Source organism: Siniperca chuatsi, linkage group LG5 (assembly GCF_020085105.1).
Source record: "Siniperca chuatsi isolate FFG_IHB_CAS linkage group LG5, ASM2008510v1, whole genome shotgun sequence".
Classification (NCBI taxonomy): Eukaryota; Metazoa; Chordata; class Actinopteri; order Centrarchiformes; family Sinipercidae; genus Siniperca; species Siniperca chuatsi.
Genome location: NC_058046.1, coordinates 25,141,241 through 25,163,915, shown reverse-complemented (window position 1 = coordinate 25,163,915; position 22,675 = coordinate 25,141,241). Strand labels below are relative to the sequence as shown.

The 22,675-nt window shown below is 39.1% G+C and overlaps 3 protein-coding genes across 4 annotated transcripts; all 3 read right to left on the bottom strand.

The window, feature by feature from the left end:
* Nucleotides 1–177: 177 nt before the first annotated feature.
* On the bottom strand, nucleotides 178–5,385 carry ufd1l (ubiquitin recognition factor in ER associated degradation 1). The gene is made up of 12 exons (XM_044195063.1): nucleotides 5,219–5,385; nucleotides 4,871–5,003; nucleotides 3,637–3,669; nucleotides 3,428–3,549; nucleotides 2,933–3,063; nucleotides 2,769–2,841; nucleotides 2,621–2,689; nucleotides 2,462–2,530; nucleotides 2,338–2,388; nucleotides 2,148–2,236; nucleotides 985–1,069; nucleotides 178–777 (listed from the first exon to the last, which is right to left on the bottom strand). The coding sequence occupies exons 1-12, from the start codon at nucleotides 5,219–5,221 to the stop codon at nucleotides 703–705; spliced, it is 933 nt and encodes a 310-aa protein (XP_044050998.1). The 5' UTR covers nucleotides 5,222–5,385; the 3' UTR covers nucleotides 178–702.
* An 806-nt stretch (nucleotides 5,386–6,191) lies between these two features.
* dhx37 (DEAH (Asp-Glu-Ala-His) box polypeptide 37) lies at nucleotides 6,192–18,316 on the bottom strand. Of its 2 annotated transcripts, none has more exons than XM_044195056.1 (27): nucleotides 18,090–18,316; nucleotides 17,732–17,847; nucleotides 17,444–17,613; nucleotides 16,615–16,727; nucleotides 16,122–16,500; nucleotides 15,837–15,985; nucleotides 15,631–15,723; nucleotides 15,356–15,452; nucleotides 14,298–14,411; nucleotides 13,919–14,135; nucleotides 13,171–13,269; nucleotides 13,012–13,082; nucleotides 12,733–12,868; nucleotides 12,564–12,640; nucleotides 11,209–11,441; nucleotides 10,999–11,110; nucleotides 10,775–10,881; nucleotides 10,218–10,406; nucleotides 9,845–9,969; nucleotides 9,340–9,456; nucleotides 9,085–9,257; nucleotides 8,885–8,999; nucleotides 7,959–8,096; nucleotides 7,774–7,868; nucleotides 6,953–7,026; nucleotides 6,729–6,826; nucleotides 6,192–6,620 (listed from the first exon to the last, which is right to left on the bottom strand). In XM_044195056.1, exons 2-27 carry the CDS (start codon nucleotides 17,832–17,834, stop codon nucleotides 6,544–6,546), a joined length of 3,471 nt encoding a protein of 1,156 aa, XP_044050991.1. In that variant the 5' UTR covers nucleotides 17,835–17,847; nucleotides 18,090–18,316; the 3' UTR covers nucleotides 6,192–6,543. The 2 variants fall into 2 exon arrangements, with proteins under 2 accessions (XP_044050991.1, XP_044050992.1); XM_044195057.1 differs by having other exon boundaries at nucleotides 18,100–18,316.
* A 136-nt stretch (nucleotides 18,317–18,452) lies between these two features.
* Nucleotides 18,453–22,458, bottom strand: gp1bb (glycoprotein Ib platelet subunit beta). Its single transcript, XM_044195068.1, has 2 exons — nucleotides 21,615–22,458; nucleotides 18,453–20,065 (listed from the first exon to the last, which is right to left on the bottom strand). The coding sequence occupies exon 2, from the start codon at nucleotides 20,051–20,053 to the stop codon at nucleotides 19,430–19,432; it is 624 nt and encodes a 207-aa protein (XP_044051003.1). The 5' UTR covers nucleotides 20,054–20,065; nucleotides 21,615–22,458; the 3' UTR covers nucleotides 18,453–19,429.
* Between the last annotated feature and the right edge of the window lie 217 nt (nucleotides 22,459–22,675).

Below are 22,675 nucleotides of genomic sequence, written 5' to 3'. Positions count from 1 at the left end.
CACACTGTCTAATTAGAACTGGACGACCAACCACTAATCATCCACTTAAATAAATGTGTCCAACCAGAGTCAAGAAAAATGCCACAGATACAGAAACATACTATTATATTCCAGTCTCAGTTGGTAGATCATGTACATGAACTAGACATTACAAAATAATTATTAGCTACAATTAAATCATTTCAAAACACAGTCCTTTATTTCTCTATAAATAAACCAGGAAAAAAGGGAAACACTTGCAAACTATTCCTATAACTCAGAAAAACAACCTAAGATAAAAATTTTAATTCTTTATAATTAAAAACAAAAGTACAGAGCTATCATTGCTCCCATTTTATTATACAAACTGGACTCTGGATGCGCTCTAAATCAAAAGGTCATTCAAATCGTATATCATTACAATACTTCACAAGTTATTCTTTGTGTTGGTGGTGTGGTGATATAATTTATTATGCCTGGCTCAAATCACCATGGACTTGAGAATACCAAATTACAAGTGACAGCATTTTATGCAGCTCAGCTTTTGTTGAAGAAGCTGTCAGAGTTTTAATTACTTATAATCCCAACTCAAAGCAAAACTCCCATTTTGAAGAGACAGAGACAAAACTCCAATGCATCTGAAGTTTTTTTTTTTACTTTTCTGTTGAAGGTGACAATAGATATGGTGAGTGCACATTAGCCAGTCTCTCCACTTGAAATCCTTCAAGGCTTTCTGCCCTTCTTGCGTAGTGATTGTCCTTGTCCAGAGAAGGCGATGAATCTGTTCAAGGCGTCATCCTGAGAGGATTAAAATAGATTTAAAAGTAGTTAAAATTGGAAAATTACAGCATGAGTGCTACATGAGAAAATGTATTTAATCACACAATAAAAGTGTTAGGTTCAAGTGCTATGGAAAAAGGTTGTACTGGAAAACAGTCTGAGAAACTGCAAATACAGCCTAATTAATATTTACAAACATATGATAAAATCCTTCATATTTCTTACATCGTCTACAAATTTCCTGGGCTGAGGCCTGGAGTTCCTGATGAAGGTGATCCTGCCAACTTTGAATTCATAGTTGGGAATGCCTCTGTGTGATGAAAGATTAGAGTTTAAGTTTAGGAATTTACACTCAAGACTAAACACTGGTAGAATGGTTCAATGTTCAGTGATGTGTGGTTAAATAAAGATTGAACAGGTGCCACTAGGGTCTCCACACAGTGTGAAACTTTGACCATCGCGTGAATTAATATGTCACATTGTGCAAAAAGATACAATTTTTACACATCCTAGCTATCAGAAGCTGCAAGCCGAGGCAAGTCTATTGTTATATTTTGCAATTGGCTGAATGGCCAAACTACGAATTACATCTGCTAAAAGAAAGCTGACCATGTCAAAACAAGAAGACACGGGGACACAAGTGAGCAACAAGCAGCAGAGAGTTTAATACCAGGAGAAACCCAGAGCTAGACAATTAGAAGGGTGTGGACACAGTCTTGGTTTGGAAGCGGCAGGCATGGTTTGGTTTGGCAATTCTCCAAAAGACATTAGACTCAGTATTTTCAACTGTTTTCCAAGGAACTCACAAACATCATAGCCTTTTGTCATTTCCTGCCATGCTCTGCTGTACCATAGTGGACACTCACAGGGCATCATAGCAAGAGTTTGTACACCAGTCTATAGCACCAGCAAAAAATGGAGAACATGATACTGCTAGAACTTTGTCAGAGTTTACAACACTACGAGATTCTGTGTCTCACCGCATCACATTGTAAGTCCAAATTCAACAACCTTCAATCAACCTATGGAAGATTTAGTCCTCCTATGAGAAATCTTGTCTAAGATAGCCAAAGGGCTAAAAATACATAGTGTGGGCTGCCTGGTGGCACTCAGAGCTTAAGGTGCTGACCATGATGAGCAACGTCCCCACTACGAGTCCAGACAAGGACCTTGGTTGAATTTCATTCCCCATCTCTCTCTCTCTCTCCTCATTTCCTGTCATCTCTCTACCATCTGCTGTCTAATAAAGGCAAAAAATGCTCCCAGAAAAAATCTTAGAGGAGGGACCTTTTAATGCGTTATCATGTTGAATAGTTAAATCATTGTGTTACAATATTTAATTGTTAGGCCACATGTCTACATGTATAAAATACTGAAAATCTTTTCACCTTTTGATGTCACTTGGGCCAAGAGGGACAGGGCTAGGCTCAATCCCTTTTGTTTTACCATCCAAACGATTGCCAGAGCCGGTGAATGCCTGAGGATTAGAAACAGATTAGAAGTTACATTAGCTCCAATTATCACGGCTATCAGAAGTCATAAGGACATTTATTTGTCTCTAACCCAACATTTACTCACTCTGAATCTTGTGTCCATGTCAGCGTAACTACTGGGATCGGCTTCTTCCTCCTGGGAAGAAATTCGTTTTATCAAATTGTTTAGAGCACAAAATGTACAGGTACCTTTAGGGTCTAGTCCTTACTGTTGGTTCTTCCTGGTGCTGAGGTCGTCGCTCAGGCTCTTTGTAACCCAGAGGAGCATCAAAATCCACCTTAGAAACAGAGTCACAACACATTTAAAGTGGAGAACACAACAGAATAAATCACTCTTGTGATGTCTGTGATAATATAGAGGGTCTTACATTCATATCGCACTCGATGATGGATACTGCTTTATCGGGCTTGGTCTCCATTACTCGCAGCTCATATATCTGCAACAAATACACAGATTCCATTAGCAGTGGTATTCAGTAAAAAGAAATAAACACTAATTTGAATGATTTGATTTACCTTTTCATTGTAGTTGATAGCTATGACATCACCAGTTGTCAAGCAAGCAAAGTTTCTCAATGCGTTCTCCAGTCTGTAATAAAGTGACAACTTAATTATTCACTTTAGTTAAACACAAAATGTTAAAACAGTTCAATTTAATGATCCTAGCTGTTATTTCTTACACTGCCTTGGGGTTCGTAATGTCCAGGAAGTCGGGGCTCTGTGGCTGGAACTTTGAGTAAGTGGCCACCAGAAGGTTAACACTTTCCACTTGGACCAGACCACCTTCCTCCAGCAGGAGATTCTGCATCATCTGCAGCAAACAAAATAAAGCAAATAGCAGTACAGCCTTACAAAGTGGCTTTAAAAGCATTTAATCAGCAGAGAACAGTTCAGACACAATATGAAACATTAAGTTAGATTTCACCACTGTTCTCAGAGTCACTCAAAGATCACATCCATCATTTGCTACATTTCTATAAACTCAGTTGCATTTGATCCAAGTTTTTTTATTGACTACATTTTCATTTTACTTATATAGATTTTTAAACTGATATTTGCATACAATATCAATACAGTATAATTATCCTTATATTATACTTTAGTAATCCACCACTGGTGACAGCAGATAGTTCAATCTCTGTGACACCAACATTAAACTTGTTACTGTTTCTCACCCAGTGTGGCAGGTAGCAGATTCCCTCATCTGCCACAAACTCCAGAACACCACAGTGTGTCATTCTGTCTGAGTTTTTGTTGGTCAGCTTGAACAGCATTGGATAAGTAATGTTAAGCCTGCCTGTATAAGGAGGAGAAAGGTAATAATCACGGAAGGTTCATACAGGACTTTTATAATGAAGAAGTGCTTAATTTAACTTCCACTTACTGAGCTGGTCGAGGGCTGAAGGTGGCATTATTACTGGGGGGAAAAAGTGAATTAGTTGAGACATTAACAACAAACAAGACACATTCCCTGCCAGTTAAAAGTGTTTTAAGTTTTTAACACTTACAGGTATGAGTGAATTTTAACAATTTGTGACTTTATACTTTATTATGAATGAACTAAATCTACTCAGAAAGAAAATGGGAACTTGATCACTCTAATTAGACGCCTGTAGCAGACAACATACTTGTACATCTAATGCTAAATAAGGGAGAGTTTGATTCTGTGGGAGAAGAAAGGCAGAAAGTCTGCAGCAACAAAGCAGGCAACATTGAGAATGCAATACAGATGAAAATAGAAGCGGAGGGATATGGCAATGTCCATGTATTTTTATTATTTATAGGTGTAACTGGTAGGCCTTTCCTGTGCATTTGTCTTTAATAAAGCACTAACTAATTAGAACCCGTGAGTTTACCAGGTTGAAAGCAGAAAATATCACCATATGACAAAATAGACAAACCACCATTATTCTGGGGAATTACAGAGAAACTGCTATAAAAACTTTACATTTCTTTCAACACTGTGGCCTATTTTATCAAATAGCATCTAGAAATGGGAAAGAGCTTAAACTGACAAACCTTTGTCAAACCTAGATCCAGACATGTTCATAAGGGTCTATAGCTTGCATAACAAAAGGTCGGCTGCACCATTGAGACAAAGCTGAACATGAGTCAACATAAGAAACTGACCAACAGTAGACAACAGTAGAAAGCAGAGATGATTCACCGATATGGTAGTTCATGTTTCTAGTGACTTTATAATCAATCTGCACTTTTAACTGAATTTCCTTGCAGACTTTTAAAAGAAAGACACAGTAAATACTGTCAAGTACAAAAACAGCCTTCTGGGTGGGGACAAGTTTGGGAAGCAAAAACAGGGTTCATAGATTTGACTGGGACAAGAAACAGAAGGACTGGACTGCTGCAAAATGGAGGGAGGGGGAAGCATTGTGGACTGAAGAATCCGAGTTTGATATTTTCCGTTCAGCTAATTATTATCAATTAGTATATCCAATAAAATCAAGACTCAAAAACATGTCTCCATTTACAACAAAATCCTGTGTTTACAGTAGAATTCTCGAGATTTTTACCAAAGATGCCAAAAAACAGTTTGTTCTCAAACGTTTAACTGGTAGTGTATGAAAGTATACGGGCAACTTTTTGACAATGATGCTTACTTTTGCCTCCTTTCTCCACGTCGGAGCGGTCATTGGGACCTGCCAGCATGGACACCGAGTAGCAGCGGTACTGAGTGGAGAAGCGGTTCTGAAAACCCCGGGACATCGGGTGGTCGAATACGTGGAAGGAAAACTGTGTTACAAACAAAATCCCATTAATAAAACACACATAGTTCCGATATTTCTGAGTTATGAACATCCACGTAGGACTTTAATTCCATCATGACAGGACATCTTCTTGCTGCAGCCGTTTTGTTGTTAGCCGCTCGCAAGCTAAACTGCTCCAAGTATGATTTCTTTTGATATAAATGTATCGTCAACGTTGGACAAAATAAGAGAGTTACTCACCATGTCGACAGTTTAGGTCTTTGGTCGTCAAAAGACGCAAATCGATGTGACTGTTTCTGTTTTCTTATTTGAAAATTTTCATAAGAGCTGTAGTTTTCAGTTATCATCCGCTTCTTCCGGAAGTGTACGAGCTGACAGTAGGAAATGACGACACGACAGAAGTTAGCCAATCACAGCAGCCCATTGAAATAACACTTTTCTAATTCTTAATTAAATGTTCCCTGCACATTCATGGAGGATCCTGCACTTTTAGATGAAAACGACTTCCCCTTTAGCTCCCCATAAGAATATTAAAGATGAAAATTGTACATTATATTATGTTAAAGCAGTATTCTGACAGTTGCACTTCCTTAAAGTTGGAGGACTCACATGGACATAAAAAAAAAAGTCAAAATAGAAGAAGCAACAGAGGCTGAGATATCCTGACTTTTAGTCCCTTGCATGAATCAAACTCCAAAAACACCTGATACCATTGGCCATCACACCACAAGGTCATTTAGTAGCAGTTCAGGAACTTTCAGCTGTTGTTGTAACAGGTCCTACATGGACCTTGTGGTGAGTTTGTTTTGTCAACTACTATTTCCAAAGTCAGGAATTAACTTTCAGTCTTAATCTTTAAGCAAATATGGATGTGAAGTCTTTGATGTGCTCAGACAAATATACATTTTAACATCTATAATTCTGACAACTGGGCAAACTCCATCTGCTGAGGAAGATCGTGTGAAACAATCAAAAGCTCCAGAACATCTACTTAATGGACCATGTGGTGAGTGTCAAAAATGAACATTCAATCTCAACTAATACCATCTTCCTGATGACATCATCAGGGTTATTTCTCAAACCTCTGTGTTCACAGACTGATTAATACTCCTCATGACTAGTAAACTGACATTGACATGTAAAATCAGTGGAGCTGCCCTTTAAAATTCATCAACCACAGTTTATAGACAGCATGAATAAATCACACACATTATTCAGAGTCATGCAGTTTTAATGAGTCTTATGAAGACCAAATCAGACATACATAACTAACAGCAGCACACTGACAACAAGTTAAATGTCATTATAGAGCTCTAGTTCAATTTTTTTCTGGCTGAAAAAAAAAAAAAACTGTACAAGTCATAGATACAGTATATAAAATACAAAACTGAGAAAAGGCAGTGTTGTGGTATTGTATGTGCACTTTCGGAGAATATTTAAAAAATGAGCAGGTGTGAAGAAGCCCTCTGATGGTAAAGAAGGGAGTTCTACGGATCTGTAGGTCAACATAGGTCTCTGGTCAAGTGTGTCATATCATTTTCTGCCTTCTTTTCAGATGTAAGCCTTCATATCGGAGGCCAACTTTTGGCTACTTCTTGATGCATGGCTTCAGGTAACCACTGACAGTATGCAGACAACAGAACTGTGTGAGGAGAAAAAAACATGATAAAAATTAAATAACAGATTAAATAACAAGAAGGCATATCAAATCAGACTCAGGCAACGTCATGTCAAGCACATTAAACCTCACATTTATCTTCAGTTTTCCAGACAGAGAGGAGGGCATCTCTGCAGTCAACCCTCTTTGACACCAGCACTCCCAGCAAAGCCTCCGTCCTGGGCTGCAGCCTAAAGCAGCAAAGACGCAATAGTAAGAGAAAAGTCCTTCCTTGAAACGAGTCAATTTGTTGATTGACAAAAATGGAGAAAAGCCTCAAAGAGAGCAGAGCAGTGTGTGTGAGAGTACCGACTTACTTTGCCCATGTTTTCAGCATGATGGAGGGGTTTGAGAGAAGGTTGCTGCTGTGTTTCTTCAGTTTAGGACAAACCTGCAAACCAGACAAAGCAAACATTACTACACAAAACTTAAGTGTTCCTGTCAGATTTTGTCAGGTGCAGGCATCATTTTTATAGCTTTTGTAGAGTCCCTGCAAGGTTTGAATTTCAGATTCAGATTTGAGGTTTTTATGTTCTTTTTCCTACTTATATTTACCTTTAGTGCACTAAAGCACTAAAGGTAAATTTGTTGGCCTGGCACACAGAGAACAATGCAGACGGAACAACACATCAGAATATAAAGTTTATTCAGACAAAAACAGAATATATTAATTTTTAATATATTTAAGAATTTAAAATGAATTCAAACATTTTGAATTTTGAATAACTTTTTGGACTGATTTGATTCACTATCGCAAAAAAGTAATGTCTGTATGTCATATGTTTGGTTTTGATGTCATTTTATTGGGTTGGGTGTAGTTGTGATAGAGTAACTGATTTATTTACTCTATGGAGTGTAAGTATAAATATTTGTTGATTAAACTGTATATTTTAATATGAACCCCAGGAAAAGTAGTTTTTGCCAAGGTAACTTGGGGATCCAAATAAACAATAAAAGGGAGGAGGCTCAATAACTATTAAGGCTACCAAGACTTAGGAATACCAGGTTTATTTTGGCCTCTAGCAGCAATTAGGACTGTTGAGGATTGGACATAATCATCAGGTTCAAGCTTTCATGCCCAATTGAAACTTGAGACTGAACAGAGATGAGGAACTTTCAATGGGTTTTGCTGCAGTACCTGTCCCTCAAGCAGAAACTTGGCAAACAGCTTGTAACGCTCCAGGCCGTCTGGATAGTCCATCTCCACTGCTGGCAGCTGCCAAGCTACACGGACTGCAGGAGAGAGACAGCAATTACACAAATGTAGACAGAGACACCTTTCAGCACAAACACAAGCATGATGCTCAGCTGTAGAAAACTTACAGAAGGTGCTTGAACGATGACATTTGATGGAGCCAGTGGACGAACAGAACCACGGTGACGGCGAATCCAGAGGCGAGCCGAAATGACAATACTGGGGTAGAAGCTGGGGGACCCACTCTGCTTCTACTGCTGACACACCTGACAGAAGCAGAAAGGAAGACATTTCACCAGGTGAAACCATCAGCCTGCAAATCTAGTTTCAATAACAGCAGCGACAATACAATTCAAGATGAACTTTGTTGCCCTGAAATTTGGCAATATAGAAGTCTGGCTTGTTGATGGGATTTTCAGGAAACACCATGAATGTACAGACAGCTGTGACTGGATTACTTTGATACTGAAGAAAACCTAAAAACGTGATGATTCTCAGGGAAGTTCTGAAGTTATAAGGGGCTTTTTTTTTTCTAGGCGAATATATGGATCTTTATTAGCGACGGACATCAGAGTTGATATCCTGAAGAAGTGTAAGTCGCACTGTCTGACCAAACTGAGTCATTGTCAAAAGGAGACACAGCATGTACCTTAAGATAAAGTCCAAAAATCACGTTTTCCTTTTAATATGAAAACGGCAAACAGTGATAACTTGAAAACATTAAGATGTCCCTGTGATTGGCTTAATGACATAAAATGTGGCACGTCCCAGCTGCACTTCATATGAACTCGTAGGTATTTTTCCACTCAATGTGTGGGTGAGTGAGGGGCTTGAAAGGGGAAGCCATACTGAATGCCAGCTTTGCTTGAATCTGTGCCACACCTTAGCTATCCCATTCAACCTTAACTTGCCACTGCACATCAGAAAACTATAAAAAGAATAAATGAGCACCTGTTTTTTACACATTTGACAGCTCTTTAAATCAGCACTAAGAGGGCACTGTGACTACCACATACCAGATAACACATCTGGCGTTATCACAAAGCTCATTTACCTCTCATGTACATCTTGGTAGTCTCCATGATCTCTTGGTAGACAACAAACTCCGGCAGCGTTTTGAACAGCGCAGAGGTGGGATGAATGAACACCGGCTCGTCCATAAGAGGCGTCTATGAACAAAAACAGATAAAAGGTGAGAAGGAGAGCGATAGTAGACTCTCCTAAATCATAATTACAATCCTCAGAGCAACTTACTTTGTATCCATTCTTCCATTTTGGGTCCAGTATATCTTCTGCCTGTACACGCCTTGCAAGATGGTCTCCCAGTCCGGCCAGAACAATCTGCCGCAAGCAAACCACCTGGTGCTCTGTCGGTGGAGTCATCTTGGGATTCACAAATACTCCCACCTCTGGACACACTGCGTTCACTGGGATGAAAGACCACGAATTATCTTTTTTTTCGTTTCTGCAGCACATTATGTGTTAGGTTTTCTCTGTGTGTGTGTGTACCTGCGTTGGTAAGTTGTCCTCTGAGCCTCCTGATCTCCACCATGGCTTTATACCTCATGCCGTTCTCCTCGCAAAACTTAGGAGTACAACCAGCATATTCACAAGCACCAACAGCACCTGTAGTCAGAAATATAGTAGAATAATATATATAATAATCACTGTACTTAATATTTAACATTCTGTACAATAAAAACAGTTGTTTTTCCACCCTTTACTCTACCTGTGAAGTGTCAAAACATTTTTGCTAATGCATCTTGCAGTCAGGGGTGAATGTAAAAGTGCTGTCTAAAACAAAATATGATTGTAGACTTTTAGGGCACCACAGTCAAATCGAGTGTCTCCTGATGTTGTGTCTCACCGTGAAATCCTGCTTCATGGAAGAAAATTGTGTTTTTGAAGCCATGTCATGGGACCTTTAAAGGTCAACATATGACCTAACGGACTCTGCTACAGTCTATAGCACAATACTGTCCAGTATCGTAACCTGAACAAAAAGTAAGCTTACCCAGCATGACCATGAGGTCCCCCAGCTGGAGCGATGCTCCTTGCCCAGCCCACAACCTCCGCATTTGGGTCAGCCGAGCTCGGCGCTGGGCGAGCTTGGAGCTCTCATCTTCACTACCTGCAGGTCTGAGGAGAAACGAAAATGTGTTACAAGTATAAACATAAAAACAAAGTATGCTGCATGACTACACCACTGAGCTTTAAAGGCGTTGCATGTCTTCATGTTACATTCAAGTCAGTTTTAAGTTCATCTCATATTTTGTCAGATAATCTATGCCCTTATGAAGCATCAATTTCTACAAGCAAGGCCCTATTCCAGTTTTGAACATGTTTATCTATAAACAGATATCATTAGAGCAAACATGTGTCCTCACCTGTCAAGGTCTTCGAAGAGCTCCCGGACTGTCATGGCTGCTACCACAGCAATGATGTAGGGCAGGCAATCCTGCTGTTTACCGAGAGCTAACATTTTAGCATAACGCGGTGCCACAGGGAATGAAGCCATTGCTCTGCCCAGGGGGGTGATGGGACAGCTCAGCCTTGCTCGCTCCATCTCTTTCACACTTATAAGGAAAAAATAAACAGTTTACAAATGTGGACATGTAATATGACTAATATGTCATTTTGTCTAATCACACTGGGTAAACTAAGACAGTAAAAGTCTTCAATAAAAATCTGAATATAAAAGGCTTTGTTAGACTCTCAAATGTCCACATAAAAAGGGCAAAAATCTTAGTGAGTTCTACAAGTTACTAATATTAACTGAATATTCTCAAATAACTTCACATTAAAATAACCCCTTGTTTCATTGACATGACTTTGATTTTTAAGGCTTCCCTGTAAGAACCAGAGTGTAAGCAGAAACAAATATCCCTCAACCCTACCCAAACTATGTAAAGACAGGGAAACCTACATGGACAGAGTTAGTTACCTTCCAGTGCGAGGCGGCTCTTGCAGAGCTCCCAACGAGACTAACAACTGCTCCGCTGCAACGAGAGCCTCAGCAGAGGGAGACGTGGGAAAGGGAAAATTGACCACCTGCACAAACAGAAAATATGAAGCAGTTTTTATGAGAAGACTACTTTTTTTCTCGTCTACAGGAGCATTTCACTCAGAAGCCTGCTGGTAAGTTTGAGTTATTCAGTTTTTGCTGACCTTATCTATGTTGAGGTCCTTCATCTGTAAAACCAGGTCTTCCACAGGCCTGCGAGTGATCTCTGCCTCCGAGAACAAACTGAAGTCTCCAAATACTGCAGACGAGTACAACCTGCAGAAACATCATAGAAACAAACGTCAGTGAATATCCTCCTCAAGTAAAGAAAACAACCATGTAATTACATTGTCCCACAGTTGCAAAGTCCTGACCTGTAGCAGTGTCCCGGCTCTGTTCGTCCCGCTCTACCCGCCCTCTGATTGGCTGAGGCCTGTGAGGTCCATGTGACCTTGAAGGACGACACACCGGTCACTCTGTCGTAGAAACGTTTCTTAACTCGACCGCAGTCGACCACGTACTTGATGCCAGGGATGGTCAGAGACGTCTCGGCCACGTTGGTGGCTACCACACACAGGCGAGTACCAGGAGGAGGCGGCCTGAACACCTACAGTCAAGAGACACACACATACAAGATATCATAGGAAAAGTTAATCTACTGCATTGTACTATTGTACAGCATCATATGGACTCCTCAGCTATTGGACAACAAGTTCTGAAAACAGCTAAAAATATGTCTAAACCTACACTCTGCAAAGAATAGACAGTTGATATCACAATAAAATAAAAATGTTACACCTTGTTCGCCACTTTTTCACACCACATTATCACATCACACCTTATTGAAAGTAAATGCCAATAAATTAGTATTTTGACTTCTGAACAATCCCCCCTGTAAGACCCTAACATCAAATAAAACTGCCTTTCGTCATTTAAAAGTTATATTACACTAGTGTATATCCCGTTCCAATATCATATTTTTACAAGAAACATCAATTCAAGAAGTAACACTCTTTAAATGCTGTTTCATTATGAATTTAGTTCACTGGATTAGTTTATGGACTATGTTTCCTCTTAATCCACAAGTCAAGGTGCTTTGGGCTACCAACTAGAACCAAGCAGAGTAACAGCATAAATCTGCAATCTATTATGTAATAAAATGGACCCACATCCACACCATGGCCACCTTTTAAAGACATCCCCCGTTTTCTAGGCCAGATGCTATATATTTAGCCATTATTTTCAAAGAGTTAGTAGTGGATGTGAATGCCTACATTTATATAGCGGTTTTTAGCACTTTACAATGTTTGCCTCTCATTCACCCATTCACACACACTCACACACCGATGGCAGCGAGCTACCAAGGCAGGTGCTTGCCTGACGATCGGGAGCAATTTGGGGTTCAGAGTCTTGCCCAAGGACACTTCGACATGTGGGCGACCCGCTCTACCTCCTGAGCCACAGCCACCATGGGTGGCCATGATGGCTGCAGCTATGGTTGCAGCTATGGTTGCTAGGAAATTTGTAACACAAGTTCTTTGTTTAGGAAATTTAGGAAGTCCAAATCTTTAACTCTATCCAGGACACTGAAAAATATGTGAACCTGTACAGTGCAGATACCGGTACATCTGTCACAACGTGAATTTTGATTGCATAAACAACCCTACTTCTTCTCATCGATCAAAGTTTTTTTTATCAGTTTTGTGCGGACATAAGATATTAATCTCACCTTAGCCTGCTGCTCTGGAGCCAACAGAGAGTACAGAGGGAGAACATAGAGAGGAATGGAGGGGTCAGCCTTCTCCTCTACAGAGACAAAACACAGCAGAATTAGTAAGAGCACTCATCTGAAATACAGCCGACTGGATTTGAAGAATTATTAATTTGGAGTAGCTTACCTGCATTGGCGGGATCGTCTCCGATCTCCAGGTCAGAGCCTTCTTCCTCCTCGTCTCCGATCCCAGCCTCTCTGTCCTCGTCCCCTTCATCCACTGGGAGGGCAGAGTAGTTATCCAAGTCGATTCGGGGCAGAGACTGGAGACAGAACACTCTCTTTAAATACGTACAAAAGAAATGTCTGTCGAGGACAGAGGTGGCTTTAATCACATCCCAAAAAAACACATACATAAATGGGTTAAAGAGGCTTTTAGGGGCATTTTTACTAAAAGTAGACTTACTACAGTCTTCTTCTGTTTGGCCTTCTTAAACTTCCTTATCGCCTCTGAGGTGTCTGCTTCCTCGTCTTCACCTGAACACAAAAAACATGTAAATATACAAAAACATACTCAGAGATATGTCAGAGCATGAGGGGGCAAACAGGTGTGTGTTACACCCACCAGTGGTTGTGTTACACCTTCTGTAGGGGAAAGCTTTTCTCAGTCTTCTGCACAGACTGTGAACCTCTGCCTGACCGGTCAGAAACACCAGGATACCACCTGAAGGACGGAGACATGGCATCAGAGTGTGTGTGAAGGTTAAACTCCAGCAATCACAGTTTTTCCTGCTTACTTACTGCAAATCACTCTGTATGAATGTTCAGTTCACATTTAGAAAAACCACACTGATAAATATTAACTAACAATTTGCAATTCTTCATGCATCCCACCACATCTCAACAAACACAGCTATCAATGTGAGCTACAAGATTCTCATTTCTTTTTTTAATCTGATCAACTTAAAAAATATTTTAATAAATGGAAAAATAATAATAAATCAGAGTCCAAGTGTTTTATTATATTTTTGTCATTGTACTGATCTGTTAATTAAATGATAGTATAATTCTGTCTATTAATAATGGAATTGTTTATTCCGAGGTTAAACTTGTGTGTTTAATTAGTTAGTTAGATAACTTGTGCTCTTAGATGAGGAAAAACTGGTATCAATTAGTTAAGAAGGAGGCCAGCTAAGCTCAGAGTAAAACAAGTATTTTAATCATATAACATAAGAATAGCGAAATAGAAAGATTGATTATCTTCAAATGTTCTTTTATGATATTTTTCACCCCATACTTCAATTTAGTTTTGTAATAAATAAATCTTAATACTAAAAAGTACAAAATCTGAGAAATGTGCCGTGTGTGTGCACCTGGAGGCAGCATCCGGTGGATCTTGCAGATTTTGTGGAAAACTTCCCCGGTGTAATCATCCAGCGGGGTGCGTTTGTTGAAATGTATAGTGACCGGGAACTGGCGAGCGTCCACCTTGATGACGGGCGGAGGCATCTGAAACAGCTTCGTGTTCTCTGTGAAGTCCTCCACTCGCAGAGTAGCTGACATGACCAGCAACTTCATGGGCATACCTTTCTGCAGAGACGTGAAGAGTGGGAGCAGGGTAACAAATAGAGAAGGGATTCAAATGAATAAAACACAGTGAAACATAACGTCATGCTGTGTGTAATTCAAGCTTTAAACATTAAGGGTGTGACTTTTCACACCAAAAACATGAAACACAGCAGAGTCTCTTGCCTTGTTTCTGAGCGGGACAATACGAGACAACAGTCCAATGAGGATATCTGTGTACACACTCCTCTCATGAGCCTCGTCTATGATTATCACACTGTATCTCTGGAGCAGGAAATCCTATGAGACAAGACACACAGACACTCAAAAAATTGCAGAAACATCAAGGCAATTAAAGGCTCATGCAGATAAAATTAACTGTGTATTACAAACAAGTCAATTATTGATGTGAACGAAAAATGCTTTCAGTCAGTTTTCAACTTTCCCATTACCCATGTTTATATTGACAAAATGGCTCATTAAAATAGAGATATTTTAAGTTGACTCAGTTATATTTCAGATTGAAAAGGTTCTTTTATCTTTCACATCATCCTTCAAAAGATTAAAGTGGGCTCAGTGTGAAATATAAATATGGTATCTCACCACTACATGAGCAGAAATCTGTTTTTTAATGATACCCCGCCCCCCCATTATTTCTGATATAATCAGCTAAAATAAGAGCACTCATAGGAACCTTTACAAAAATGTTTTTCTTTTGTTTTATCAAAAAAATGGTAGCGCCTTGGTAGCCAAATGGTTACAGCGCATGCCGCATGGCAACACAGTCGCAACTGTCGCCAGCTTGATTCTAGCCGGCGACCGTTCCCCCCGTTTCCTGTCTGCCTCTGTCCCTATCCAATAAAGGCAAAAAATGCCCAAATAATTAATCTTAATTTTAGTTTCGGTTAAGCCCACCAAGTTGAAATTGAAAATGTAGATGTAAATTTACTGTAATAGAAGGCAATATTTGTTTCTGAAAATTACAGTTGGCAAAGCTGGGTCCTCTTACATACAAAGACTAAACATAAACGTTATTGCACAATCAAATCTCTCTGTCTGTCCCTCTGACTCTGTTGCTGTCTGTTGTCCTGTCTCTCAGTAGTCATGAAGGAAAGCAGAAGTCACCTGGATGTTTCTCCACTACCTAGTTTCATGGTAAAATGGAATCAGAAATGCCAGTAGGCCAAAGTTTGTGATATTTATTATATTTTATTAAATTACTTCATGGAAAGTAAAGATGATACCTTCTGAATCTCCTTCAGTAGAACACCATCTGTCATGAACTTGATCTTGGTGTCGCTGGTCACGTTCCCTTCATATCGAATCTGGTACGACACCACCCTAAACACAGATGTACAAACATATACTACCATTTAATTTACAAAATTTACAGATTTCGATTCCCAGGCTTGTCACAAAGGGGTTTCAAAAACTAAATATTCTGTGTACTCTTCAAGTCTGTGGATTTTATTTAATAATAAAAAAAAAAGTATATCTACACCAAGCAAATGTGTGTTACCGCGTGGACAGGTTCATCTCTTTGGCCACTCTGTGGGACATGCTGACAGCTGCTACTCTTCTTGGCTCTGTGATACCTATTATCCCACTGCCACTGCAGGAAAAAACAGGTGACGGTAACTACATGATATCACACAGGAATGCCATTTTTCTAGGTAAATATCCAGTGAAACATTTAAGGACAGGACCATAAAGAGGATAACCTACCTGGCATAGCCGGCTTCATACAGAAACTGAGGCACTTGAGTGGTCTTTCCACTTCCTGTCTCTCCACAGATGACGACACAGGGATTTTCTCTCACTGCCTCCATGATGACCTGCTCCTCTGCCAGAACGGGCAGCTTCAGACGAGCCTCCTACAGCAACAGATTGAAATACACTTAAAGCAAGCTCACAAAAAAACAACACACCTGTGTGAATGGAAAACCTGTAGTTTAAAGATGTACTCAGTCCTTCTACGTTCTCAGACACACATACAGTGAGCACACACACCTGTATTTCTGGTAATCTGTCAACAGGAACGAAGATAGCCGGCTGCGACGGCTTCTTGTTTGGGACTTTCTCCTGATCTGTGATCTTCTTCTCATTCTGTCCATCTTGCTCCGTTTTGTGTTGTTCTCCCTTCACTTCCTGTTTGTTCTCTGTCTCCTGACATGGAGAGGTGGTTTCCTTAGATTCACTCATCTCCGTGGTCTCATTCACGTCTTCATCCTCCTCATCATCATCAGACGAGGTGTCCAGATCAATACTTTCTTCTGCCTTTTGTTCCTCTTCTACGTCCTCGTCGTCTTTCCATTTTCTTTTTCTGTTCGCTCCACTGACGCTGCTGATCTTTGGACCCGAGTCTTCATCTTTAATTTCATCTGATGACCTGGAAATAACCCAAAAATATAAGACCCCTGGACTCCTCCACCGTCTCCATATCTTCCAATGAGACAAAAGACCTTTGTTTATCTTAGCTAATCTGCTGCATTTGTGCGCTTACTGTTTAGTCTGGTAAAGTTTGTCTCCTGTTCCCAGTTTGGACGTGGTGTACAGCAGCTTCAGTTCAGACTCTGGAAGTTGCACCTCAGCTAGTTTGGTCAGGATGTCTGCTCTCTGGACGAGAAAAAACAGCAGGAAACGTAAGTGTGTTGTGATCTAGTCCTTTAAATATCAAATTTGCCAAAAAGTCTTAAGGGCAGAGTTTGACAATTTATGTCCAGTATACCTGATGATCTTATGCAAGACGAGTTACTGTGAGTAGGAATAAATTCAATACTAATAACAAAACAATAATACTTTCAATGTCTTCGATTCACTCTCTCCCTCAGTTCCTTTCATCTCTCTACTGTCTGTAATAAAAAGGCACAAAAATGCCCCAAAGGACATATTTGTTTAAAAAGTGTTTCTCTACAAAACATTTTTTTCCATTTAACAAAAGAAACTGAAGTTTCTAATTTAAGAGTCTAATTTAAATCAGGAACTATCAGATCAAAGGATAAACAAACAAGACTACAAAATTGACCAGACCATCAAAGCTAACTTTCAGCACAGATTGGGGCAGTTTTTGTATTGTAGTAAAAATGTATTGCGTTCAATAAAAGCAGCAAATCCTCACATTTGACAACCTGGAACCAAAGAATGTTTGGTGTTTTTTCTTAATAAATCACTAAATGCTGTCGATCAACTAAAACATTAATAAGTGTTTCAGCACTACTAAAGACCTTGTTGTAAAGTTGTTACCGTGGCTAAAACAGATTGTTTGTAAAAACCTGGTCAGAGAAACATCTTTCTTCATAAAGCTACACAGCTTTGTCTGAACTGTCTCTCACCTGAGCTTTCTTTTCCTTGCGCTCCAGGACCTTCTGCAGCTCTTTCCTCTGCTTCTTGGTGAGGGGCTTTTTGGTGGACACAGGTGTCACTGAGGCTTTCTTCTTCTTGGCTTTGTTGGCTGGGAGGACCAAAGCGTTGCTCTCGTCCACACCTTTTAGCCTGCCCCCATCTGATGAAAATAAAGCCCGGAGACTGTTACAAGCCAATGCCAAACAGACAACAAATTGAAGTGGCGATCTAGACAAAATAATTTGACCAGTTTATGGATTTCATCTTTGAATTCCTACCTTGCAGCTCCACCACAATTTCTGTCTTCTCTTCACCTGCTGGTTGTTGAGGGTCACTTTTTTGTCTTCCCCTCCAGTTGTGTTTCTTCCTCAGTTTTCCCATTTTAAAGTGAGGTCTGGAAATGAATAAATAACAAACTATGTATACAAGCCCACTATGTCATAACGTGTAATGTTAGACACCTAACAGCTAACGTAACAAGAGCTAACTAGCTACCTTTGTCTTAACCATTACGGTATACATGTAATTTACACAAGCGACTAAATGTTTATGAATATTATAAAAGACAACCTTTTTATTTAACAGGTCAAACAACGGCATTTGAGATTTTAACACTTGAAGTTTGAAATTACAGACCTGCACAAACCTCACGTGTAAACATACGAGGGTCCGTCGGGTAAAACTGTCCGCCGCGGAAACGTTGTCTCCACAGAAAGGTTCCGCTACAAAGAAAAATAACCCCCAATATCATAAAGACTGTATATAAAGATATACGGTCTATGCCCAATACCTACCAAATAGTATTTGGTGTTTTGCATACGTTGCACTGTTTGTTGATCATAATTTAAGGACACGTGTTTTGTAAGTTGTGGAGCTGTTGAAAAGAACAATATGGCCTATATATAAAGTGTGTCTGTCCAAATATATATAAAGATCTAAATATCAACTCATGACTCAGCATCTTTTCAATGAAAGGAGATTTGAGAAAACAAGTCCACATCATTTTTCCATTAAATTTATTTTTTAATTTCATCTATAATGCAGGAATTTCGTTTACAAAGTAAAAAATAAAAACACAAAGTCAATTTTAATCACACCTGTTTCTTCATGTGATCATTATTATTATGTCAATAAAAAAGAGTTTATTGGGAGCAAGTGCAATGAGTAGACTGTGCAGACTACAGCCCAACCAATTTGCAATATTATCAAGTGATATTAGTTTCACACAGATATATCAGCAAGTAACAAAGAATTGCAATACAGAAATGCTAGTGATCTTGTTCGTAGTAGTTTACACAGTTTGTCTACCAGAGAGCACTGGCAAGTTAATTTCTTAACTGTAAAATGACCTGCTCAGTACATATCTTGGGGATCCTTATTAAAATATTGTCAGTGTTATGAAATTAATTTCATCCTGTATATTGTTACAGGAAATTCTACTCTCAAATAACAACATTGGTATCAGCCTCAAAAATCCAATATTGGTCAGGCTCTGATTAAAAAGACTATTTTTAATCTTTATTTTCATTTAGTCTATTCTACAGTGGTACACAGTGGTGTATGATGGTCTACGTATACACAGACGGGTGACATATTCAAGGAAAAACCAACATAAAGTATCTTAGTGACGTGTTGGGCCATCACAAGCTGCCAGAATAACTTCAGTGTTGTCCAGAATCTCCCATACTGGTGTTCAATTGGAATTGGGTTGGTGATGTAGCATACGATTCACGTTATTTTCATACTTATCAAACCATTACACTTGTGCCCTGTATGGAAGCATCTGCATGTATTATGTTTCTCCATTTATTCAGGTTTTTCCTTTAATTTTTCACCTGCTTGTGCATAAAAAGGAACTTTGGAATTACAGTCTGACACACAAAAAGCATGTGAGAGACGTTTTCTCTCCAGTGTGCAAACGATGAACAGCTCTTTTTCTTTTTATGTATCTAACAATCACACATCACAGCTCCATCTCAGAAGCTGCAGTCCTTTAAAGGCACGTACTCGTTCTCCCTAAGACCCTCCATGGCTGTGAAGCTCTCCTCTGTGGTTCTCTTCGCCACTTTGGACAGCTTCTCGAACCTCCTCAGGAACACGAGGAGAGCCACCAGCACACACGCCTGCACCACCACAAACACAAACAGACACACCTGCGAGGCCAAAGCCAGGTCACAGTACCAGTAGTGGCAGGACTCTAGGACCTCCTCTTCGGTTAAATACACCACCAGCCGCCCTCTCAGGCCGGGAGGGAAGCTGCAGTTGACGCCCAGGTGTGATGTGAGGGTGGCAGGCTGACGCAGCAGCCAGGCTCGCAGGTAGAGGACGCCACAGTCACATATCCAGGGGTTACCATGAAGGGAGACAGAGCGGAGGGATTTCAAATCATCTAGGAGTCCATTAGGGAGGCTGCTCAGCAGGTTGTTGTGGAGACGGAGCTCGGTGGTCTCAGCAGGGAAACTGGTGGGTAGCGAGGAGGAGGTGAGAAACCTGCTGCTGCAATTCACCTGACTGCCATGGCAGGAGCAAAGGTGGGGGCATGCTGATGACCTTTGACCTCCAAACAAGAGGAGCAGACACGGGAGCAGAAGCCCCTTCATGGTTACCAATCACTGGAGAGAAGAGAAGAAGATTTATCTAAGTCATCTTAGATTAATTGAATCGTGTGTCGTATTTGGTTCCTTTGGAAGATGAGGAAACCATAAGCAGCCGCTGCTCTTTATATCTTCTGATGGCTGAATTATTTGTTTTTGGCAGATTACATATTAACTTGTAGGAACACTAACATTAAAGAAACTACTCCCACATTTATAGTCTGGCTTTATAGTCTGGCTCTGACTGTATACTATCGATTTAAGGCTTAAAAAGCGATCATTCAGCTGTAACTAGAAGGAATGTGTAACATTAACATTAAACAACAAAATTAAAGTCCAGAAAAACATAAAACCTTCTATTCCAAACTGATGACTGGCTTGTAGAGAAGGCAAAGCTTACTATCAATGTAGTGACTCAACATTGGACAAGTGCTCACACAGATGAACATAGATTAATTACGTATTGATACCCATTACTTCATTTTCTTTGTGGGGATTAATAAAATCAAATATGGTTTTCAAAAGCTGTTTGGATTTAAATTATTAAAAGATAGAAATTAATGCAGTTCAACAAGAGTCCTGCAGTAATGATCATGTTTCTGTTTTTTATTTTATGTCAGAGAGGTATAGATTCAGCTCTGTGGTGTGTTGTGAGGCTGTATTATTACAGGACATTTGAATGTGCAGGTTTTTCAATTGTTCTAGTCACTCTGTGCCTATTATAAAATGTACAGCTACAGTACCTGCTTTGTGTATGACCAGACATTGTTTGTGCCATTTGTGTTAAATGAATATATTTATGGCGACTTTCATACTGATTTTATGCAATTAAATACGTGACACTACATGTGATGTACTATTGAATAATCTAAAACTAGTTTATAGTGTACCACCAGTTTAGTGCCAAATATTTACATTATACAATTTTCTAAAGTACCACATATAAAACATAATATTAATATGATATTATGTTTTCATATAACTAACAAATAATACATGTTACAACATATAGCATTCTTTTGGATGTTTTGTGCGTCTAGTGCACTGACAGCAAAACCAAACCTCTCTCTCGTTTCAGCTGTACTATATAAGGTTGGGTAGTTTAAATTATGACAAAACATCATATTTTATAAGCTCTCCGTATGTTTTGTGAGCAAAATTCTTAATTTGTAAAGTAACTAGTAACTAAAGATGTTGGATTGTTGTGAAATTAAAACAAAGTGCTATATTTTCCCTCTGAGATGTAGTGGAGTAGAAGTAGAAAGTTGCATGAAACTCAGGTCCAGTACAAGTACCTCAAGTACTTGAGTAAATGTACTTAGTTACATTAGTTACATTATGGCACACTTTCAATCTTGAGGTCAGGACTATGAAGTTTATGGCCAAGACCTCATGTGAGGTCGCTTGATAAGCAGATAGGGGTACAAAGCACAGACACCGCATACAGATCTTTGTTTGATTAATTTTTAATAAGAAATCATTTACAGGCGTTTTAATGTCAATAATTAATATTTAAGACAGCTACAGAACTACAAAGTCTCAATAAGGTCTGAGGAGAGTCATTTACCTTCAGTGCTGCGTGTCTTCAGGAGAGGACTGTGTTTCTTACGGTCCCTGTGAGAGGCCGAGTGTGTGTGTGTTACTGCAAGCTGGCACTCGCTGATAAAGACCGCTGACATATTAAACGCACACACATGTACAGTACACACGCACAAACACAGACTTCTAACAGGACATGGGGAGTATCTCACTAACTCTTTATTTCAGGGTTCCTTAATTTCTAATGAATTTCTAAGAAGTTCTCTAGAAAAATAGCCTTTACTTTAGTACTAGTTAGAGGTAAAATAGATAGTGTTCAATTATTTCACAATATTTCTTTCTAATTAATTGCTAGTGTAACCCTAAAAAGTGTTTTAGTCAGATTACATGCTAAACATGCAAACATGTGAAATTTGTCTTAAGCAAGCAGACAATTCAACATATTGGGAGAAAAAAAGCTTTCAATAATAAATGATAAATGAATGAATATTTACTTGGGTTTAAATAAAGAAGTTCTTCCTTCTTTTCCTATAATTAGTACCAAGTTCTTTCCTAGAAAATTACCAGTGGTGGTTTACTCAAGTACTGTACTTAAGTTTTGAGGTACTTTATTTCCATTTTCTGCTACTGTATACTTCTAATCCTACAAGGCAAATATTGTACTTTTTACTCCACTACATGTATTAACTTAAGTTACTTTGCAGATTCAAATTAATAATACAAAATGTAATCAACAAATAAATTATGATATATTATTATAGGTTAAGATAAGATTGTATTGATCCTGGGGGGAAATTCTGAGTAACTAAAATTAGCTCCACCTTCACCAGCTACAACATTAACGTGATGAACACATTATAATCAATAATTATAATCCAATAATATAATACACATCATTCTGAAATAGGCCATTCTGCATAATGAGTACTTTTACTTTTGGTACTTTAAGTATATTTTGATGGTTATACTTTTGTACTTTTACTTTACTAAATTTTGAATGCAGGACTCATTAGTATTTTAAAGAGTTAAGTTAAATTTAAGTTAAGTTGCAAATAAAACACTCAAAGTCCGCTTCCAGAAAATACAGAT

Bases quoted from the DNA above. Each gene is read 5' to 3' on its own strand.
- ufd1l (XM_044195063.1), bottom strand. The intron at 1,070-2,147 runs GTGAAAAGATTT...TTCATCACACAG, and splicing joins GGCCCAAGTGACATCAAAAG to AGGCATTCCCAACTATGAAT. The intron at 778-984 runs GTAAGAAATATG...TAATCCTCTCAG, and splicing joins CCAGGAAATTTGTAGACGAT to GATGACGCCTTGAACAGATT.
- dhx37 (XM_044195056.1), bottom strand. From the start codon at position 17,834: ATGGGAAAACTGAGGAAGAAACACAACTGGAGGGGAAGACAAAAAAGT. The intron at 14,136-14,297 runs GCAAGAGACTCT...ACGTCTCTGCAG, and splicing joins TTGTCCCGCTCAGAAACAAG to AAAGGTATGCCCATGAAGTT. The intron at 11,111-11,208 runs GTCAGGACTTTG...ATGTTTCTGCAG, and splicing joins GAGCCGGGACACTGCTACAG to GTTGTACTCGTCTGCAGTAT.
- gp1bb (XM_044195068.1), bottom strand. From the start codon at position 20,053: ATGAAGGGGCTTCTGCTCCCGTGTCTGCTCCTCTTGTTTGGAGGTCAA.